Source organism: Chlamydotis macqueenii, chromosome Z (genome assembly GCF_036417535.1).
Source record: "Chlamydotis macqueenii isolate bChlMac1 chromosome Z, bChlMac1.mat, whole genome shotgun sequence".
Lineage (NCBI taxonomy): Eukaryota > Metazoa > Chordata > Aves > Otidiformes > Otididae > Chlamydotis > Chlamydotis macqueenii.
In genome coordinates this window covers 50039147-50058748 of record NC_141593.1, presented here as the reverse complement: position 1 = coordinate 50058748, position 19602 = coordinate 50039147, and the positions used below count along the sequence as shown (strand labels likewise).

The 19602-nt window shown below is 44.6% G+C and overlaps 1 protein-coding gene across 11 annotated transcripts in view; it reads left to right on the top strand.

The window, feature by feature from the left end:
- NRG1 (neuregulin 1) overlaps nucleotides 1–19602 on the top strand; it is a 492971-nt gene that overhangs the window by 466007 nt on the left and 7362 nt on the right. For 7 of the 11 annotated variants that reach the window (XM_086770243.1, XM_086770241.1, XM_086770245.1 and 4 more), the window contains 5 exons: nucleotides 4127–4150; nucleotides 8979–9081; nucleotides 12472–12598; nucleotides 15751–15881; nucleotides 16392–16595. In XM_086770243.1, coding sequence (XP_086626369.1) covers nucleotides 4127–4150; nucleotides 8979–9081; nucleotides 12472–12598; nucleotides 15751–15881; nucleotides 16392–16595 — 589 coding nt within the window. The remainder of the gene's footprint in view (nucleotides 1–4126; nucleotides 4151–8978; nucleotides 9082–12471; nucleotides 12599–15750; nucleotides 15882–16391; nucleotides 16596–19602) is intronic. The other 4 variants (XM_086770240.1, XM_086770236.1, XM_086770239.1 and 1 more) reach the window with 3 other exon arrangements.

Sequence of the window (19602 nt, the reverse complement as noted above, 5' to 3'; positions counted from 1 at the left end):
AGTGCCAGTAGGAAACAAAAGTGTACATGTGATCTATACAGTGCTATCTAATTTTACTTACTTTCAGAAGGGTCTTTCTTCATTTGGAAAGAAATGGTCAATGGGGTTCCACGCCAGCTGTGCCTGCTGATGAGCTATTACTATCTTAAGGCTCTGTAGTTGGCTATTGAGAAAATGTTAGCTTCAGAAATCTGCCCTAGAGCTGCTATCTGTTAGAGTCCTGAAGTTACAAGCTTTGCTGAGGGCCTTTTGCAAGATCAAAAGAAGGCCAGTGCTGAGCATTCTGGAAATCCCCCGTCCCAACAGAGTACAAGGCTACCTGGCTTATCTTGGCAGTGGTTTGGTTAGCTCTGGAGGATTCAGTTATCATGGTATACTCATTTTAACAAGAGTTCATCCATAAGAAATGCCTTTCCTTTCTGTCAGTGGAAATAACTGGGAATGGATGTGAGGGAGACTACTGGAAAGTACATGTTTAGGTTGACTATCCCTTGGCTTCCAGCTTTGCAGATACACCAAACCGTAGGACAACCTGTTGTGGCTGAGAGGTGGCGGCCTGTTAGATTCCCCACTGCCACAGTTACCTCTAGCACTGCAGCTACGCTGTTTTTCCCCTTCAGCTGGTGCTTACCACCACTGCAGACCAAGGGAAACTAGACAACAAACTGTGCTGGTTTTACTCGTCTCCGGAGTCTGGTTGGCAGACCCTGTAATGTCCTTTCGTTGAACACAGCAGTCACAGCTGCTACCAGGTGTTTTTCCCAGTACCCTGGCTTTTTGCTGCCAGTCTCTGGGGCTCGTGGTCCACCACTGGTCCATAAGACACCAGAAGGTGGTCCACAAAGATGTTGCAAATATACATCTGCTCCATGCAGTTGTATTTGCTGTATTTCAATGTTCACACATTCACTCCCTTGAAGGCAAGGAAGCAAGGCAAATGGAGGAAAATGAAAGTAATGAATTAACATTAACATCTTTGGCTAATTTTTATGTAGCTGTGCATGAGAACTCTTATAGCAACACTGTGCTGAATGATTGATCCTTGGGATAAGAAAGACTGGCAGAGCCTTGGATTAATAGAAGGTTGAGGAGACTTCTCTAGAGCATAATCACAGGTTAATTCTTTGTCCTCCCAAATGCCCCAGATGGGCCAACGACCCCAGCCAAAGGGCCAGCTGAGTTGCTTCCTTCACTACTTGACAGTTATATACATATTAGGAATATAGAACAACTTGTGGAGTATTCTGTGAGCCATCTCCGGCATGAACTGGATGTGGTCCCAAGCTTCCTGAAGACAAGTGTTTCAGCATGTGACACCAGTTGTGTGCATTTCAGCTCTGCCATCCTTGGTGAGCAAGAGGGACAGCATCAAGAGGGGTAGAGGGAAATTTCTGTTTAGATGACAGTTTAGATGACATCATATTGTCAAGATAAGACTGGCTGAGAAATTAAACGAGGAAAGAGTTGAGTGAATCTGCGTTATTGTGGAGGAATGACCAAAACTGCCGTTACTCTATAACAGCCTTGATTTTTCAGTTTTTCCACATAAACTACAGATCTTCAAAACTCCATTTTTCAGCAATTCTACTAGCTCAGTATTTCTCAATTTTTATATATTACTCAAGTGGTCACATCTATATGAGGGTACTAGACAATCTTACTTGAAATTTTTGGTTTTTTAAAGCCCTTTAGCACTCTAAATTTTACTCTTTATGTGCTGAGACCAAGACTTCTAAATGATGCAAACAGATTTGAAAAATGTCATTGTCTATCTTCTGCTTAACGTTAAAGAAGACAGTTTTTCCCTATAAACTGCTTGGTTAATGCTCATTGAATACTGAAATTGCTATGATAGGATATTGTAATTAATAAAGAACATTTTCTATACTTGTGAGACTCGAATCAGTTGTAGGATAACAGTTCTACAGGAGCCATAGGACTTAACATCCCAGGTTCAAAATTGATTTTGTGGCCTGAGTACCACTGAAATAAACCAAGATTTAGGATCCAAAGTGGATCCTAAGCGTCAGAAAGAGACACAGCATCCCAGCCCCTCAAGCAGAATTGGCCAACCTGTAGGGATTCTGCTCTGCGATAGTTTGGGGAACTTTTGTTCGTTTTCAATTCAAATTACATGAAAAAGAAACTTTCTGAGAATTTCTCATTACCCACAGAACACATTTAATAAGAAAACTAACCAATGACTTAAGAAATGTGGCACCTTCATGCTTCCTTCGGAGGTGAAAGTGGTCTCCCTACACATCTCTGCTACTGCATGGAATTGATCCAAATGGGTCTCCACACAAATCTGCAACTGTGCTCACCTCTCACTGGGCAGCACCATGTCTCCAGGGTATCCACCCATCTAATTCTTCTACAGAGTGGCCACCCCAAAATCCTCGGTGCCCAGCAGCTGTGGCATATCACTCATGAACAAAGCATGCAGTCCTGGAAGACCTATTCCAGCATTTCCAGGCATCATACTCTTGTTCTGTAGGCCCTGGACCGCAACGTGCTACAATATATCTAATGAGTTGTAGCTGTAAGTCACTTTTTTGGAAAAAAACCTGCATCCCAAGCATTTTTTCTTCCAATAGTGCCCCCACAAAAATCACATCCAGAATGAAAACTGAGTTTTTTAAAGTAATTCTATTTCTTCTTAAAGCGCCTGGACAAATATTCAATAGAAACCACATTGCATGTTAAAAGTATGCAATAATATTGGGTAAATAGGAAAATATCAAAAGTAATGATATGTTTATAAAATGAGAAGTGTTGGGATATTGTTCTTTCTTTTAATCAGGTATAGGGAATGTAGCTAGGAATACCAAAGATAAATAAGAGCTACATGACACTAGGTTTGAATAAGCAATGCATGTTTCTTCAGCATGTTTTCTTGTTAGGGCTTTCAGCCAGAATATATTCCCATTTTAAGTATGAACTTCCCATTGAATTATTTGAAATAGAAACTGCATGATATGAATTACTTCTCCTAAAATTAAATTACATCCAGGCTAGGCCTCTTACCTATAAGCAAGTATAAATTCAGCAATATATATGCATGGGCATGTCATTCATTTTATTCAAGACTTACCCAAGCTTTTTATGCAACTAATGTGTATTGTTAGCAGTGTTCACTTAGGCATGTAATACTGGCTCTTTAAGGAAGAGATCTGGATGGATTCCAACTCACTTAACCCTTAAAATGTTACTGATTGGCAAGAAAGAATTGACATTCCCCACGTGTACAAACTACGTAAAAAATCCATTTGGTGAGAAAATTAGGATTGGCTTTAAATTTCACAGCATGCAAGGACAAAGAAAGTGAAAGCCACCATGACTATGGTGTTGGCCCCATGGGAAGGGTCTCCTAGGATACCTGCCTGGGGGAAATCTATGTTCCTCCTCACCCCTGGCTGCTGGGACCTCGGGATGCTCATTTAGGCATCATCCACGTAAAGAGCATCAGCCCCTGCACCCCAAGGTGCATCCATCCAGCCAGGGGCTGGTTCTGCCAAGGCAGCATGTCCCAAAGGCAGGGGAAAAGGGTTTGGCTCCTCATCTTCCAAAGAGGAGAGCCCTGCTGCAGTCAGTTTGCAAAGCTGAGAAGGGCTCCCACTGCTGAGCAAACAGTCCCAGCCACCTCCAGGTCACAACCCACAAAAGCAAGGAGCCACACACAGGGGACAGGTGCAGGGCCAGGAGAGAGGGCAATGCATGACCCATTTGCATGGGGATGCTGCCCCTTGTAAAGCATCCTGTGCTCTCATGGTCCCATCTGAAAACAATCAGCTGTTTCACATGGCACCTTCCGGCCATAGTCCCCTTCATCTCAGTAAGACCTTTAAGGGTTAATGGTTCCCACTTTGTTCCCTGCACTGTGGCTGTTCAGATCCCCCATTCCTATTTTGATGTGTAACGTTTTCAGAAGCTCTGGTCAGGTAGCTTACAGAGGTGCACTTGAGCACTGCCCATGTAACCACATGCCCCTTGGTCCTGTTTCATGTGCAAATACAGAATAGCCGTAATTCTCATATGTGATTTATTTCTGAGTACAGTGTATTGCTCTTTTCTGAAACTTTTTCCTTTTTCTTTCTTTTTTTTTGTCAACTTTCTGCATTGGCAGAGCATCTTGGGATTGAATTTATGGGTATGGACCAATCATTCCTTTTAGCCTGCAGATTTTAGAGCCTGAGAAATAAACCCCTTTTTATTTTTTTTCTCCACTTCCCCTTTTCAATTTCTAACCAATTTCTTTATGCTTTAGAAGGGATCATACAGCTATAACAACAACCCTTGTCAAAATGTTAGCGGAGATCAGCTCACTAAAATGGTAATAGTGATAGGATATTCCAGACCTGAGGAATCCTAGGAATTATTGACATAACAGAATCATCATAGAATGGTTAGGGTTGGAAGGGACCTTCAAAGGTCATCTAGTCCAACCCCCCTGCAAGGAGTAGGGACATCTCCAAGCAGATCAGGTTGCTCAGAGCCTCATCCAACCTGGCCTTGAATGTTTCCAGGGATGGGGCTTCCACCATCTCTCTGGGCAACCTGTGCCAGTGTTCTACCACCCTCATTGTAAAAATTTTTTTTCCTAGTATCTAATCTAAATCTACCTCCGTCTATCGTGAAACCGTTACCCCTAGTCCTGTCACGTAGTGTACATTCCTTTTTCTGCTGTGTAATTTTGATTGTGTAGTTTTGACATTTGCTCTTGCAAAGTTCTTCTAGGGCTGCCAAATTTTGGAAACACTGTAAGCATTACACAAAATGACTAACTAGTCTATTAAAAAAAAGATATGCTGTTATAGCTACTTAAAATTCTCAAATTTGCAGTTTGGAGCTCTAGTTTCCAAGTAAAGTTTTATGTCTAAACCCACAGCTAGGTATGCAAATCAGATGCATAGACATATGTGTAAATGATATGCATATATATAATCATTTCTGGTTCTGTAAACTAGAAGTTAACTGAAAGTTATTTAGGAACTTAAATAGAGGCTTACAGCTATATTCCAGATCCTCAAGTCAGCAAGTATATTCAATATTTCTAATACCAAACTCATATTGCACCCCACCAAGAACACCAGCAGTAGGTACTACTTTTACACTTTTTTGGCTTCAATGTAATAGAAATAGATCTTATAAGTCCTCTTCATTAATAGACTGCACTTATCTAACTAACATTTAGTAATCTAGGGTACAAATAATGCTTGAACAGGCTAAGTTGGAATTCAGGTAGTTTGGAATCTCCTAAAATTGTCAACAGAGGATAGGAAGCAGGCAGTGATGCTTTTCACACAGTTTTAGTTCATGTTCTTGTTAAAAATATCTCCCACAAAATGTCATTAGCTTAAGCTGTAAACTGTGGAAAACCCATTACAAGTCTGGATTTAAAAGATGTCTTACAATCGAGCTTATTGTTATTATTATTATTATCGCAAGATAATATTAATTCTCTCTCTTAAGTACTAGATTGTAGTAGAACACATATGACTACCTTAATATATGAGGAATTAGATTACAATCATTTAAAAAACTGGCTTGCAAATGTTGCTTTATATATGAAATTACATCAGTGCAACCAACTCTTGGAATGAAATTATTTTAAAAAACCCCAGAGACCTGTAAGAAGAAAAACTTTAAAACAGAGCAAATTTAAGACTATATATATCATCAATTATGTATAAATTAGAGTGATGTGAAATTAATTGCATAATGTGCATGCTCAAAAGGCTGCACATAGAGGGATTTGATGTCTTGACTTAGGTTTCATGTTGATTTGATTTTTCTAGTGTTCTGCAGGGGGAAAAAAAATCAAACTATTTTTAATATTTAACAGGCAAAAACCTTTTCTAAATTCTCATTGCACATACATTTCTCTACAGACTTTTCCCCAAGGCTTCTATTAGTTATTTTCAAGTTAGTTTGACGAGCACTGCCAACACAGCATGTTATTTGTCTGGACGTCATTAACTGACTCTGTAAATGTTAACACATTTACAGAGAGAGGGCAGGTTTGTAGCAAGACCCGGTATAACTGCAAGTGCTCTGCGGGAGTTCGGTCCCTGATTTGCAAAACCCTTCTGACCTTAAACAGAGAGGCCAAGGCTCATCCTTGAGGCACCATATGGCCTGCAGAGTCATGGCCAGGCTCCTCGTCCCATCCTGGCTGCCAGCATCCCTGCTGATGGTAGTGGCCCACCATAGGGCCCGCCATTCCCCCATCGGACATTGCTGTCCCAGGCAGGGAGACCCTGTCACCCAAGAGCACGGCCAGATTTACATGGGAGTTTGCTGATTTGGTGGGCAAGACATGCCCGCGCGTGCATGCTTTCCACATCAGTCGTTCCTCTCATGGCTTGAGGGAGGGCATGGCAGTGCTGCCGTTCATGCACTCCCTGTCAAGCTGGGTCATCCTAAGGGCCTGTTTCAAAGGGCGTGGGAGGGAATTAAGGCAATGAAAGCAGACCCAGGGGTTTACTTCTCTATGGCCCTCAAGACCTGCAGTCCCAGCAGACGTGCCACTATGAGGAGTATTGCTCTGGGCTGCACCCACAGCCCTGCTTGCTTCCTGCACCCCCTCCCCTGCAGCGGGTGAAAGCCCGGGAGCATCCAACACACAAGCAACAAGCTTCAACCCTGTAGCAGCCTTAGCGAGGCCATCACCGGCCAGCTGCCCAGCTTATTTGCAACAGCCTCAGCCTGGAGTAAACCTCCTGCAGGCAGTACAATTTTTCCATGAGTGTAAACAACCAAGCAGAGTTTCCACTGTTAATTAATCTTCATCCTCCACTTTCTTCCCCTCCAAGAAAAGCAGGTTGAGATCTCCTTACTCATTTTGCTTTCATGAGCTAACAGCTGTCAGCATGCCCCCCCTTCAAAAAAAAAGAATTGAAAGCATTTCAAATTTGCCCCTAAATTGCTTAGCGCAATTCTCTTGTTTCCTGTGACATCCTCATAATACACCATTTCCATGGCTAACTAATAAGCGCTTTCAGAATGGGCAAAAATGGGAAGGGGATCAAGTGCCACTAACTAGCCTAGGCGAGGTGTTATGCTGTATGAGAAATCCCTTCACACTCTGCTTCAGCGTTTTTTTCTTTTGGTCCCCAAGCATTTCTTCACTCTGTTTTTCCAGTACCAAGCATGCTGTGCCAGGCCTGCAGTTGACTTCTCAGCCCTTTAACCTTATCTTGCCCTATATTTCACCTTTCTCTTTTCCTCTGTGTCCTGTTTTGGTTTGGAGTTTCAGCCCTTTCTTCCTTCCCTTTTTTTACTTTCTCTTCTTGGAGTTATGTTTTTGGTTTTTTTAATACATTTTTGCAGCATCCTAGTTTTACCAAACTCACTTCTTCCCTCCCCCTCCTTCATAGTAATCAGTGCTATTAATTTTGTCTGACAGTGCTCATGACCCGTTTGCTGGTGTTTTGGTTTACAGTGGGTTTGGCTTGTAGGACAAATTCGTTCCATGGTAGGGTGCATTGTATCAGAGAAATTAAGATTTCGTTTTGCTTTGTGGTTTGTTGCACAGAATATTTGCCATTTGCCCAGAGCAACTTTAAATCTAAACAAGGTAAGCCCAGGAAACGTATTAGAGGAATGACTACTCCCTCTTTAGTAGGGAGCATTTTCTTCTGAACTGGCGTGACATTTATGACAGCACGTTGCTTAAGTGCCTGAGCTTGGGCAGAGACTCATGGCACATGTGAGAGACCATTGTGCATCTCTGTACCTTCTGGAATTGCCCCGCAGACCTTTCATGTCAATGTAAGTCCCCTTTCAGCAGGAATAATGATGGCACTTATCGCAAAGGTAGCATGGAGCTATTTAGCTTTTATTCATTCATTTATTTTTAATCACCTGCTGGCATTCTGACTGTGGTCAATATTGCAATCTGACCTAAGGCCACCCTCCAGTCTGGATCCTCCAGGGCAAGTTTTCTGGCCTGGCTGCTTAATAAAAATAAGACTTGAGAAAAGGTAGGCACTCTTTTGTCCTAAAAGCAGGAATGCTGTTCCATATCCATACAGAACATGCCTCTGTTTCAGCACTCCTTAGATAATATTTCCCCAGCCCAGCACACAGCAATGCTTTCTGCCAAACATGAGTGAGGCTGGAATGCATGGGTAGCTCCAACCCAAACATTACCAGTGCTACTAACATTTTTGTTATAGTGAAATATCTCTGATTAACGAGATCAGTAACAAGTTGTCATCACTGAGCAAGCTGCCACTCTAGATAGAGCAGTTCCTTTGTTGGACACAAAGAGACGCAAGTAGAAACCCAGCATTTCCCTGATACAAGGCACTCTTGGTTGTTCATATTGCTGTGATTTTGGAGGAGTGCTGGAGAAAGAGTCTGAATTTTATGACCAGAGTTCAAAACTTGTCTTCATTTCCATTGGTGATATAATTACAAGCCAAGCTCACGTGTCAAATGTAGAAGGATATTTTGAAATCTCTCCTGTAAAGACAACTAAGATATAAATTGGTATGGGGCAGAGGGACATTGGATATGAAAACAATCCAAAAAAGATAATAAGAAAATAAATTTCTCTTAAGGCTCATAAAATTGGCCTTCATTCCAGCTGTCTTTGCAGAGTAAAACTTCCAAAGCATTTGCAAATTCATGTTATGACCTTAGCGCATTGCATTTTTATTTCCAGCAAATGCTGAGTGTTTGTCAATTGTGAAGTTGTTTCTTAGATGTTATTCTTGTTGACTTAAACAAAAAAAAAATACTTTTGACTGTAATTGTATGGATGATCACTTGTCCCCACTGCGTTAAGAGTCTATGATGTAGGTCCTGTTCTCCTTGCAGTCAATAATGAGTCTACCTAAACTGTGGTGGCTGTGTTTCGGTGTGGCTGTGTGAATCTGTGCAGTGGTTTGTAGCATGCCAGCTGTTGACTGTGTGCTCCTCGCCTAGCCATCCTCCCTGTTGTGACCTTCTCTGTTTTTATCCCTTTCTAGAAGCTGAGGAACTGTACCAGAAACGGGTGCTGACCATAACTGGCATTTGCATTGCTCTTCTAGTAGTTGGCATCATGTGTGTGGTGGCCTACTGCAAAACCAAGTAAACTTTTCTCTTCTTTTTTATATCTGTGGTTGTTGATCAGGGGTTTCCCAGTTGACTGTAGCTTCTACTTCTCTGAGCATTAAGATTGTATCTAGGTTTTTCCAGACCTGAGCTGAAGAGACAAAACTGTGGCCAGAGTGCTCTGGTCCAAGCCAGAAGGGTGCAGGTCTCCATGTCCACCAGCAATGCAAAAAATAAGATAGGTATCTGAAAGGTTCCTCACCCTTCAAATGTGACTCGGACAAACTTCACTGACTTGCAGTTCTTTGTCTACCACCCATTCCAGCTGGTTTCCCCAGCGGGAAAGGAACAAACCCCAACACTGGGATCATGTTGCTCTCCAGCAGTAAATTTTATGTATCAGCCTAGTTTGTTTGTACTTGAGGCAAGATTAATGGTGCTAAAAGTTACTAAGCACCAAAGGCCAAAGAACTGGACACAAAAGTGCTCCCAATGCAAAAGTAGGCACTTAAATGCATTCTCTGAGTCTCTGTAAATTACTGGGGGTGAATCTCAAACATGCATGAAGCACTCTGGACCATAAATCACACTGAATATCAGCAGGATTTGTGCTGCCAAAACTTCTGGCTGCTCTTACAAGTCTCCCCACCAAAACATTGAAAACCCTTATCATAAATCTTCCGCATTTGTATACACCTGATTTACTGTTACAGGGCCTGATTGGTAGTTGAGTTGTTGGTTTTCCTTGTAAGCGCCACCAATACTGGAAGTGTCAAAATGAGAGGAGGAGGGGAATAATAGGTCCCCGCTTCAGTAAGAGCCCAGCCACACACATATGCTGCTTCCACCCACAACCTTGTGCCAGTGATCAGTAGGGAACGACTGAAACAGTAATAAAGAATCACATCAATTACTGCTTTTAGAAATGACAGCTGGCAAGCCAGGGCATCTAAACAGTGTCCTTCGTGGTCTAAAGTTCATCGAAATCAGCCAAGATTCTCCATGAATTTCAAAAAACATTTACTCTGGGTCCTGAATTATGGTTTTCTATAGAAAAAGCCATCAGAATCCATCAGGGATCTGGATGCTTTGTCATGGTTTGTCCCAGATGTCAGTGATCATTGCCAGACAAAAATGAAATGTTTTCAAACACACTTGATGAGAGTGAAAATAAGCTGCCAGTTCATGGCCCTTCAAATGCAGCAGTGATACCAGGCTGCTATCTGTGAGATGTTCCCTGCATGCTCTTTCCTCCTAATAGGAGAAAACAGAGAAATCAGGGGAAATGCTGGAATAGTGTTAGGATAACACACTAAATAAAATACAATGGCATAGATTTTGTTGGTCTCCTTGCAAGAGATACTTATAGTCAAATGCTAAGGCAATGCCCTCTGATACTAAGTCTTAATTCAGAGGTGCTTTATTTGTCAGTCATTTCCATTAAGGGAAAGCCTTTTTGGAATAAGTTAAGTATACATTAGCTTTCCCATTATTCTTTCTTCTCAGTTTCCTGGAGTAATTTCCTTTTTCAGTTAGTGTCCTTTCACTAGAGGACAAACAGCACACATAGAAGCATGCAAAATGGAAATACATTGATCACTGAAGGTGGGAAGTAACGTGGTTTCCTAGGGACAGATTCCCAGGCAATACGTGCCAGGATCTCAGACCCACAAATAGTAAACTCAAACTCTCCCTAGAACCCAGTTCCCCATGTCAGGGGACTCAAGTTGTCCTCAGCTCCCAAAGTCTCCAAGGTGTCATGAAGGGGTGCTGTGAAATCAAGTTAAACCCTTCTCTGTGTTGCTTCTCAGCGCAGGCAGGTCTTTGGGTAGCTGCTCAGATACCTCCTGGCACTGCACTCTTCATTTGCCTTAACCACCTGTGTGTCCTAAGATGATGCCTGGTTATCCTCCAGACACAAAGTCCACATGGATCATGGACTGTGTCCTGCTGAGACAGGAGCATTTCCAAGGCAGCCGTGTCTGGTTATACCATTCATGTAGAATGACATAAATTAAATGTCTTCCACTATCCAGGCACGTACATACAGAGAAAATATGTAAAATACAGTGTGTCAAGTCAAGTTTTCTTTGTCCTTAAGCTTCCCTGGCTATCAAGCTTCAACATATTTATTGTTTTTCATCCCTCCTTCTTTTTGGAAAGCTGGAATAGTCCCCTTGAGTTCAAAACAGGATCGAAAATGGTTATATCTTACACTGTCCTACTCTGCCAAAAATATCTGCACTTCTGAATACTGCTAAGGGAATTGTGTGTATTTTAGCTCTTGCCACAGCCAAGGTCATATGCACTCTGCAGCGTGTTGAAGCCTGCATCCTCCCTTCATTTCCCTGGATTCTGTGGCAAGATGGTGGAAGTTCTCCAGTATAATCAGACAGAACTGGGGAATATTAATAAATTAAGTCTGCAATTTAATAGGTGTTTCCCTAGTTGTTTATTTTAGTGTTCTATGCAGTGCGTTCTGCATAGCCTTCACAGCACCCGGTTTGACTATGCTGCAAGTTTTGTTACCTACAGCTTGTAACAATCTCCTGAAAAGTTCTCTTGAGGAGAGATGTAAAGATTAGCAACTGGGGCAGGAGCAGCTGAGAACAAGGCACAGTAGAAGCACCCAAGTCAGCCAGAGACCATGCCATTAGTACATGTGATTGATGGATGGTCCTACCGAATGCATTAGCAACCCTGGCATCCATCTGGGAATCGTTAGGTTCCAGAGTTAATCCGATGTTGCTGTAACAAAACCTTCCAGAACTGCCAGGATGGCTGCAGGCTCAGGGATACCTCATACACTCACTCACTTTGGATTTTCACGGCTTCCTCTGCACCCTTCACTTCTTTAACACATTTATGCATTTGGAGTGCACTGTTGAAGTAGGGGACAAATCCTACAAAAAAAAAATGTGTAGCTGCCACATCGCAAAGATCATGGCCTGTGCCATGTTTTCCAATGGCTGCAAGCAGGCCCTGAGGCAAGGCCACCTCATCTCCCTGTGGTGAATGGCGAAGCCACATGGTTAACATGGTGGGCTGTCAGAAATCTGGGTGAGGTTGTCAAGGAAGCTGGCTTAAAATCCCTGCTCCCTCCCCGCCTCAGTGCAGAGAGGTGCTCCTCCTGAGATCGATCGTGGCTCAGAAATGACTTCTCTCCTTCTTGCACTTTTTCCCATCCCTCTGTGGCGAGCTGACTTCTGGAAGGGTTCCCACACATCCTTCCCCCTCTGCAGGTCCCCACAACTCCAGCTGCAATTAGACCTGCGGTCTTCAGAGTTACTCTGAGATCTTGCAGCGGTAGGGAAAGTGCTGGCAAAAAAAAAGTGGCGTTATATTATTGTCATCATCATCAACAGGCTGAAAGGTGCAGCTGCTTTCCTTTTGTCTATTAAAATCGTTTCCGTGTTTTGTGCACAGGAAGCAGAGGAAAAAGTTGCATGACCGCCTTCGGCAGAGCCTACGCTCAGAGAGGAACAATGTGATGAACATGGCCAACGGGCCGCACCACCCCAATCTGCCACCGGATAATGTCCAGCTGGTGAACGTAGGTTTTACCACTCGCGTTTCAGCCTAGGCTGCCAGTGCCATGGCAAAGCTCTCCTCACAGCTTTTAAACTTCTACCTGCCACGGCCTGGTGACTGAATTATCTTGGCTTTCTCCATCCAGAAACAATTAAGGACTCTGCAAATAATACGCAGTAAAATGTTTCTGCAGATGGCTGGTTTACAGGGGCATGCCACAGTTCTGCAGCTGTACCTGTGGATCCAGGATACCAAAAGAAAGAAAAACACCTGAGGAAAAAAATACTAACAGCTCTACAGCAGGGCTAAGTGCTGTAGGGATCAATTTATGCAAACACATGTCCTGTTCTTCCTCTGCCCCTGGCCTGATGGTTGCTGAGTGGGGACAGCCCCCTTAGATCAGGAATGTGACATTATGAACTCATGGTTGAAAGTCTGAATGAAGATCTCACCTGGACAGTAGCAGTGGCTGGGGAGATTTATTTTAGATTATTTATTTGAGTGTTCCATGTAGTGCGTAGAACCATCAGTATCCCCCAGCCACTTGTCAGAGCGGAGTAGAGTTAATCTTCAGCTAACCCCTTGGACAAGCCCCTTGACCTGAGAGGCCAGGGCTCATGCTGCCTATAGCCACTTTCTCGTCTCCTCCCTTTCCCAGGGAAGCCTGATGTCCAGAGGGAGCATTGGCTTCCTGCCTCCTCAAGCCATCCCTGCTTTCCTGCTCCACCATCACTGTACATTGTTGCAGGGGTGAGCTGACTCTGCTAAGTCAATGGCAGCATTCCCACTGACCTTGGTTAAGGCCAAGACGCCTTTTCAGAAGAGCTTAGCTCCCAGTATTTAAAATTATAGAATCGTAGAATGGTTAGAGTTGGAAGGGACCTTCAAAGGTCATCTAGTCCAACCCCCCTGCAAGGAGCAGGGACATCCCTGACTACATCAGGTTGCTCAGAGCCTCATCCAACTTGGCCTTCAACGTTTCCAGGGATGGGGCTTCCACCACCTCTCTAGGCAACCTGTTCCAGTGTTCCACAACCCTCATTGTAAAAAAATTTTTTCCTAATATCCAATCTAAATCTACCTCCGACTGTCTTAAAACCATTACCCCTCATCCTATCACAACAGGGCCTACTGAACAGCCTCTCCCCATCTTTCTTGTAGACCCCCTTGAGGTACTGGAAGACCACTATCAGGTCTCCCCGGAGCCTCCTCTTCTCCAGGCTGAACAGCCCCAACTCTCTCAGCCTGTCCTCACAGGAGAGGTGCTACAGCCCTCTTATCATCTTCGTGGCCCTCCTCTGGACCTTCTCCAACTGGTCCATGTCCTTCTTGTGTTGGGGGCTCCAGAACTGGACACAGTACTCCAGGTGGGGTCTCACCAGGGCAGAGTAGAGGGGCAGAATCACCTCCCTCGACCTGCTGGCCACACTCCTCTTGATGCAACCCAGGATGCGGTTGGCCTTCTGGGCCGCAAGGGCACATTGCCGGCTTACGTTGAGCTTCTCGTCCACCAGCACTCCCAAGTCCTTCTCCTCAGGGCTGCTCTCAATCCATTCCCCACCCAGCCTGTATTTGTGCCTGGGATTGCCACGACCCAGGTGCAGGACCTTGCACTTGGCCTGGTTGAACTTCATGAGGTTGGCACGGGCCCACCTCTCCAGCCTATCAAGGTCCCTCTGGATGGCATCCCTCCCTTCCAGCATGTCAACGGCACCACACAATTTGGTGTCCTTGGCAAACTTGCTGAGGGTGCACTCTATCCCACTGTCCATGTGGCCAACAAAGATGTTGAACAGGGCCGGGCCCAACACGGGTCCCTGAGGGACGCCACTCGTGACTGGTCTCCACATGGACATTGAGCCGTTAACCACCACTCTCTGAGTGTGGCCATCCAGCCAACTCCTTATCCACCGAGTGGTCCGTCCATCAAACCCATGTCTCTCTAGTTTAGAGAGAAGGATGTCGTGCGGGACAGTGTCAAAAGCTTTGCACAAGTCCAGGTAGATGATACCCGTTGCTCATCCCTTGTCCACCGATGCTGTTACCCCATCATAGAAGGCCACCAAATTGGTCAAGCACCATCTGCCCTTGGTGAAGCCATGTTGGCTGTCACCAACCACCTCCTTGCTCTCCATGTGCCTTAGCATGTTTTCCAGGAGAATCTGCTCCATGATCTTGCCAGGCACAGAGGTAAGGCTGACCTGCCTGTAGTTACCCAGGTCTTCCTTGTTCCCCTTTTTAAAAATTGGGGTTATGTTCCCTCTCTTCCAGTCATCATTTCCCCTCAAAAAACCTAAATCCATGGTCAGATTATTAAGAGAGGGGAAACCAGGAGTCCCAACTGAGGAGAAAGAAGAGTCCTACTGGCAGCAGCATTGAGGGGGGCCCAGGTGAAAGCTGTGCAGGATGCAGGGCACTGCACACCTCCAGCCCCCATCTCAGGAAGGTTTGGACAATTCTGCAGTCATCCCCTGATGAATCAGTCCAGCCTGGTGCTGCATCCGTGGGCACTGAAAACAACCATTTCCCATCCAGATTCTTATCCTGCAGTGATCAATTGCTACTGCTAACTACTACTGTCTTCTCCATCAGAGAATAGTATTTTTGATGTGCCTGGTAGTAAAGGGGGGGTTGTCTTTCCAAGTCTCTGTCCATGAGGGCTTCTCATTCCCTTGTTAAATACATATAAAATCATAGAGTCATAGAATGTCTCAAGTTAGAAGGGGCCCATAAGGATCCTCAAGTCCAATTCCCTGCTCCTCTCAGGACTACCTAAAACTAAGCCATATGACTAAGAACATCCTCCAGATGCTCCTTGAATTCTGACAGGCTTGGTATTGTGGGGAGCCTGTTCCAGTGACCAGCCACCCTCTCAGTGAAAAACCTTTTCCTCATGTCTGTTGGTTATAAACTGACTGGGATGAAGACCTTTGCTAATTTCCTCATTTGTTTCCTCCTACTTTGAGTTTAGATGGGTTATGTATGCAGAGGTGTACATGAATGTGCTCAAGTGCCTCAGTGTGGGTTCTGCCTGCATTTAAGTGACAAAGTTTGTGCTTTGGCACTTGTGAAAAATTGCAACTCGGGGAGGAGGAGGGAGGGATTGGAAATTATGTCTGCAAATGTGCTGTGAATTACAGTTTGTAAACCTGATATTTGTCTGGTTTTTTTCAGCAGTACGTTTCAAAAAATATTATCTCCAGCGAGCATGTCATCGAGCGAGAAACAGAGACCTCATTTTCTACAAGCCGCTACACCTCAACAACACATCACTCTGTGACAGTCACCCAGACACCCAGCCACAGGTACTGCAGGGGGAAGGCAAACAGCGCCTGTAATAGCTGATCTGTTGCTGCTGGAGAACTGAAAAGATGCGTAAAAAACCAATCCCAGAAAAATCAGTGCTCCTTTCATAGCATAGAACATTTTAAGACTGACAATATTTTATGTCATGTCACCTAACTAATTATCTTTCCAGGAATTTACAAAGAGCTTTGTTGACTGAATGGCATTCCAATACTCTTACAGTTAATTTTAGTATATGCAAATTGCTAGATCAGTGTTCATCCTTGTGACTGGAAAGCCCTCCTTCTCTCTCCTTTTATCCACACAAAATCGTTTTGATGCATGTGGATTCGTATGATTCACAAAACTCTGCAGCCCCAGTTACCAACCCAAAGGTTATGCTGCCCATCTGGAGCAGCGATAGAGCCCTTCCTTTCCCTGGGCTAAACTTCTGCTCATCTGCATTTGCCACTGAAGCACCCTCTCACACTCCCCTCCCTTCTTCTCCTTTCCTGGTTGCTACTCTCCAGCTGGAGTAATGGCCATACCGAAAGCATCCTTTCAGAAAGCCACTCAGTGCTCGTCAGCTCCTCCTTGGAGAACAGCAGGCATACCAGCCCAGCGGGGCCCCGGAGCCGCCTCAATGGCATCAGTGGGCCACGGGAAGGCAACAGCTTCCTCCGGCATGCAAGAGAGACCCCCGACTCCTACCGAGACTCTCCTCACAGTGAAAGGTAGGACACACCACTTCATTGCTTTCAGCTGGAAGGGCCTGGTTTTTCCAGATGGTTTCAAAGTTTGGGAACCCAGCTGTGCAGCTGTTCACATAGGGCATGCATCTCCTCATTTGTAAAGGTGGAGAGCTTGGTAGTAGTTTAGCGTCTACCAAAAGCATTCCTCCCCTTCTTGCCTCTTCTGGATTTATTCTTAATAACCAGCAACAGTTCACATTTGGATAAGCTTCCCTGAAGTCATTTGTCAGAAATTTCCATTGTAAAGTAAAAACGGAAGTTTGCCTAACTATCAGTTTCTTAGAGAAGGTTAGTGGGAAAACGGAGGGATTTTCTCAGATGCAGAAAGTGGGGAGAAAGCAGTTTATTAGTCTGTAGGAGGAGGGCACTGAGGACTCCTAAGCAGTATGGGAATTCTGCCACCACCTACTTTATGGGGAATTCCAGCTCCTAAATCCATTATCTCTTGCAGAAATTCACCTTGACACTTTATTAGATAAAAACAAGGAACACAAAGTACAAGCCAGAAGAACCCAGGTTGTTATTAAATCATGAGTCATTAGAAATAAAGCTGGCCAGGAGTTTTCCAACAAAGTAACTTTTTCTCTGAAAAGGCTTGTTCATCAGTACCTAAGGTCTGCCTTGGAGTGCATCAGTTGCAAGAAAACACTTACTGAATAAGTCTTCTTATTCCCACGTTGGGCGCCATCACGCTGGAAGGGAGGGAAGCCATCCAGAGGGACCTTGACAGGCTGGAGAGGTGGGCCCATGCCAACCTCAGGTGAACCTTGTGTTCAGCCAGGCCAAGTGCAAGGTCCTGAACCTGGGTCATGGTAATCCCAGACACAAATACAGGCTGGGCAGTGAATGGATTGAGAGCAGCCCTGAGGAGAGGGACTTGGGAGTGCTGGTGGACGAGAAGCTCAACATGAGCCGGCAATGCGCCCTTGCAGCCCAGAAGGCCAACCGCATCCTGGGCTGCATCAAGAGGAGCGTGGCCAGCAGGTCGAGGGAGGTGATTCTGCCCCTCTACTCTGCCCTGGTGAGACCCCACCTGGAGTACTGTGTCCAGTTCTGGAGCCCCCAACACAAGAAGGACATGGACCAGTTGGAGAAGGTCCAGAGGAGAGCCACGAAGATGATCAGAGGGCTGGAGCACCTCTCCTGTGAGGACAGGCTGAGAGAGTTGGGGCTGTTCAGCCTGGAGAAGAGGAGGCTCCGGGGAGACCTGATAGAGGTCTTCCAGTACCTCAAGGGGGTCTACAAGAAACATGGGGAAAGGCTGTTCAGTAGGGCCTGTTGCGATAGGACAAGGAGTAATGGTTTTAAAATAGACGGGGGTAGATTTAGATTAGACATTAGGAAAACAATTTTTACAATGAGGGTTGTGGAACACTGGAACAGGTTGCCTAGAGAGGTGGTGGAAGCCCCATCCCTGGAAACGTTGAAGGCCAAGTTGGATGAGGCTCTGAGCAACCTGATCTAGTCGGGGATGTTCCTGCTCCTTGCAGGACTAGATGACCTTTGAAGGTCCCTTCCAACTCTAACCATTCTATGATTCTATGATTCTGTGACTCTCAGCTTTAGGCTAGGATTTTCTCTTTCGAGCATGGGATGACCCCAGAGTAGCAAAAGAAAGACTAAGAAGAAACAAGACTTTTAAAGAGAGCTTTGCTCCCAAAAATCAGAGGCAGAAGAAAAGGAAAACAAAGGGTTACTGGACCAATTCCCTGAGCATTGTGAAATCACAAGGGATTTGATCTCTTAGGATGTCCATGATGTCAAAAATGGAGCCAGGCAATCCTGTGTAGAAGACAAACTGTAGTTTCCAGAAAAACAAACGTGCAAGTACAGCAAAAGTAATTTCTGTGAAACGCCTTCTCCTACACAAAGGACAACAGCTTACCAGCGAGATAAGGCATCACGGCTGAGGGGCCTCTGAATAAGGCTTGTAGGACCACTAAGGACAGTGAACTGTCTCTCTCCTTACAACAAAGTTATCTGTTATTCACTATGGAATTTAATTTCAGGATATGTGGCCCACATGGCCTAAACAGCCATGGCCCCAGTCCAGCAGAGCACTTCAACAAGATTAACTTCTAATCATGCAAGTAGCCCCATTGAAATCAGTGCGAATACTCCCGCAGGTAGAGCTCAGCGTGTGCTTAAGTGCTTTGCTGGATCAGGACCTATAGCAGTAAATACTGCATTGTCTGCTGCCTGGGAACCATACGGGACACACGGCCACACTCCTGCCAATGGCGAGTATTGCAGCTTAGTATATTTGGGCATCTGTGTGTGAGAAGCTAAGATAATTTGTACCGTCTTCCTGCATTGTCTGGGACACCTGGAGCATCATTCTGATATAAGCTGTTTAGATTTTAGGGGGAAAAAAAGGAGCATGTGCCTTTCCATTTCAATAAGAAGAAGGAAAGCATTTCATCAGTTACTGTGTTTCCTGAAGATCATGCTACAGGTGAAAAGCAGCAACACTTCAGTGATAATTCACCAGGCATTGATGGCCTAGCCTGTGCATAAAATGACCATGAATTCGGAATGCAGAAGATAGTTCCCTTGGCATTAAATTAGGCCTCATCTATTTTTGGCAAGCAGGAAATAAACAGCAGATTATTTCTGAGATGGATTGTGTGTATGTGTGTATATATAAGGGGGGAAATGAGAGTTATTTGCAACTAAAAATTGACTCTGAAACATAAAGGAATGTACGAGCTGACAAATTACTTCCTGAAGCCATCAAATGTTGCTGTGCTGTGAATTGGTAGATCAAGGCTGTGCTCTCTCCAGTCGCCCAGCTCCTTCACAATTTCAAAATGAAATTTAATAGACTTTACAATGGGTTCTTTTTCATTACCCATCCATTTGTTGGATCCCATGCCCTGGCAGTCGTTTACATGAGAAGAGGACTCAAGCACCTACATGGTGCTTGGCTACACTTAGCCATCTTACAGGAGTGAAGATCAGAAAACACCATCTCTGCATGAAAGGCTGG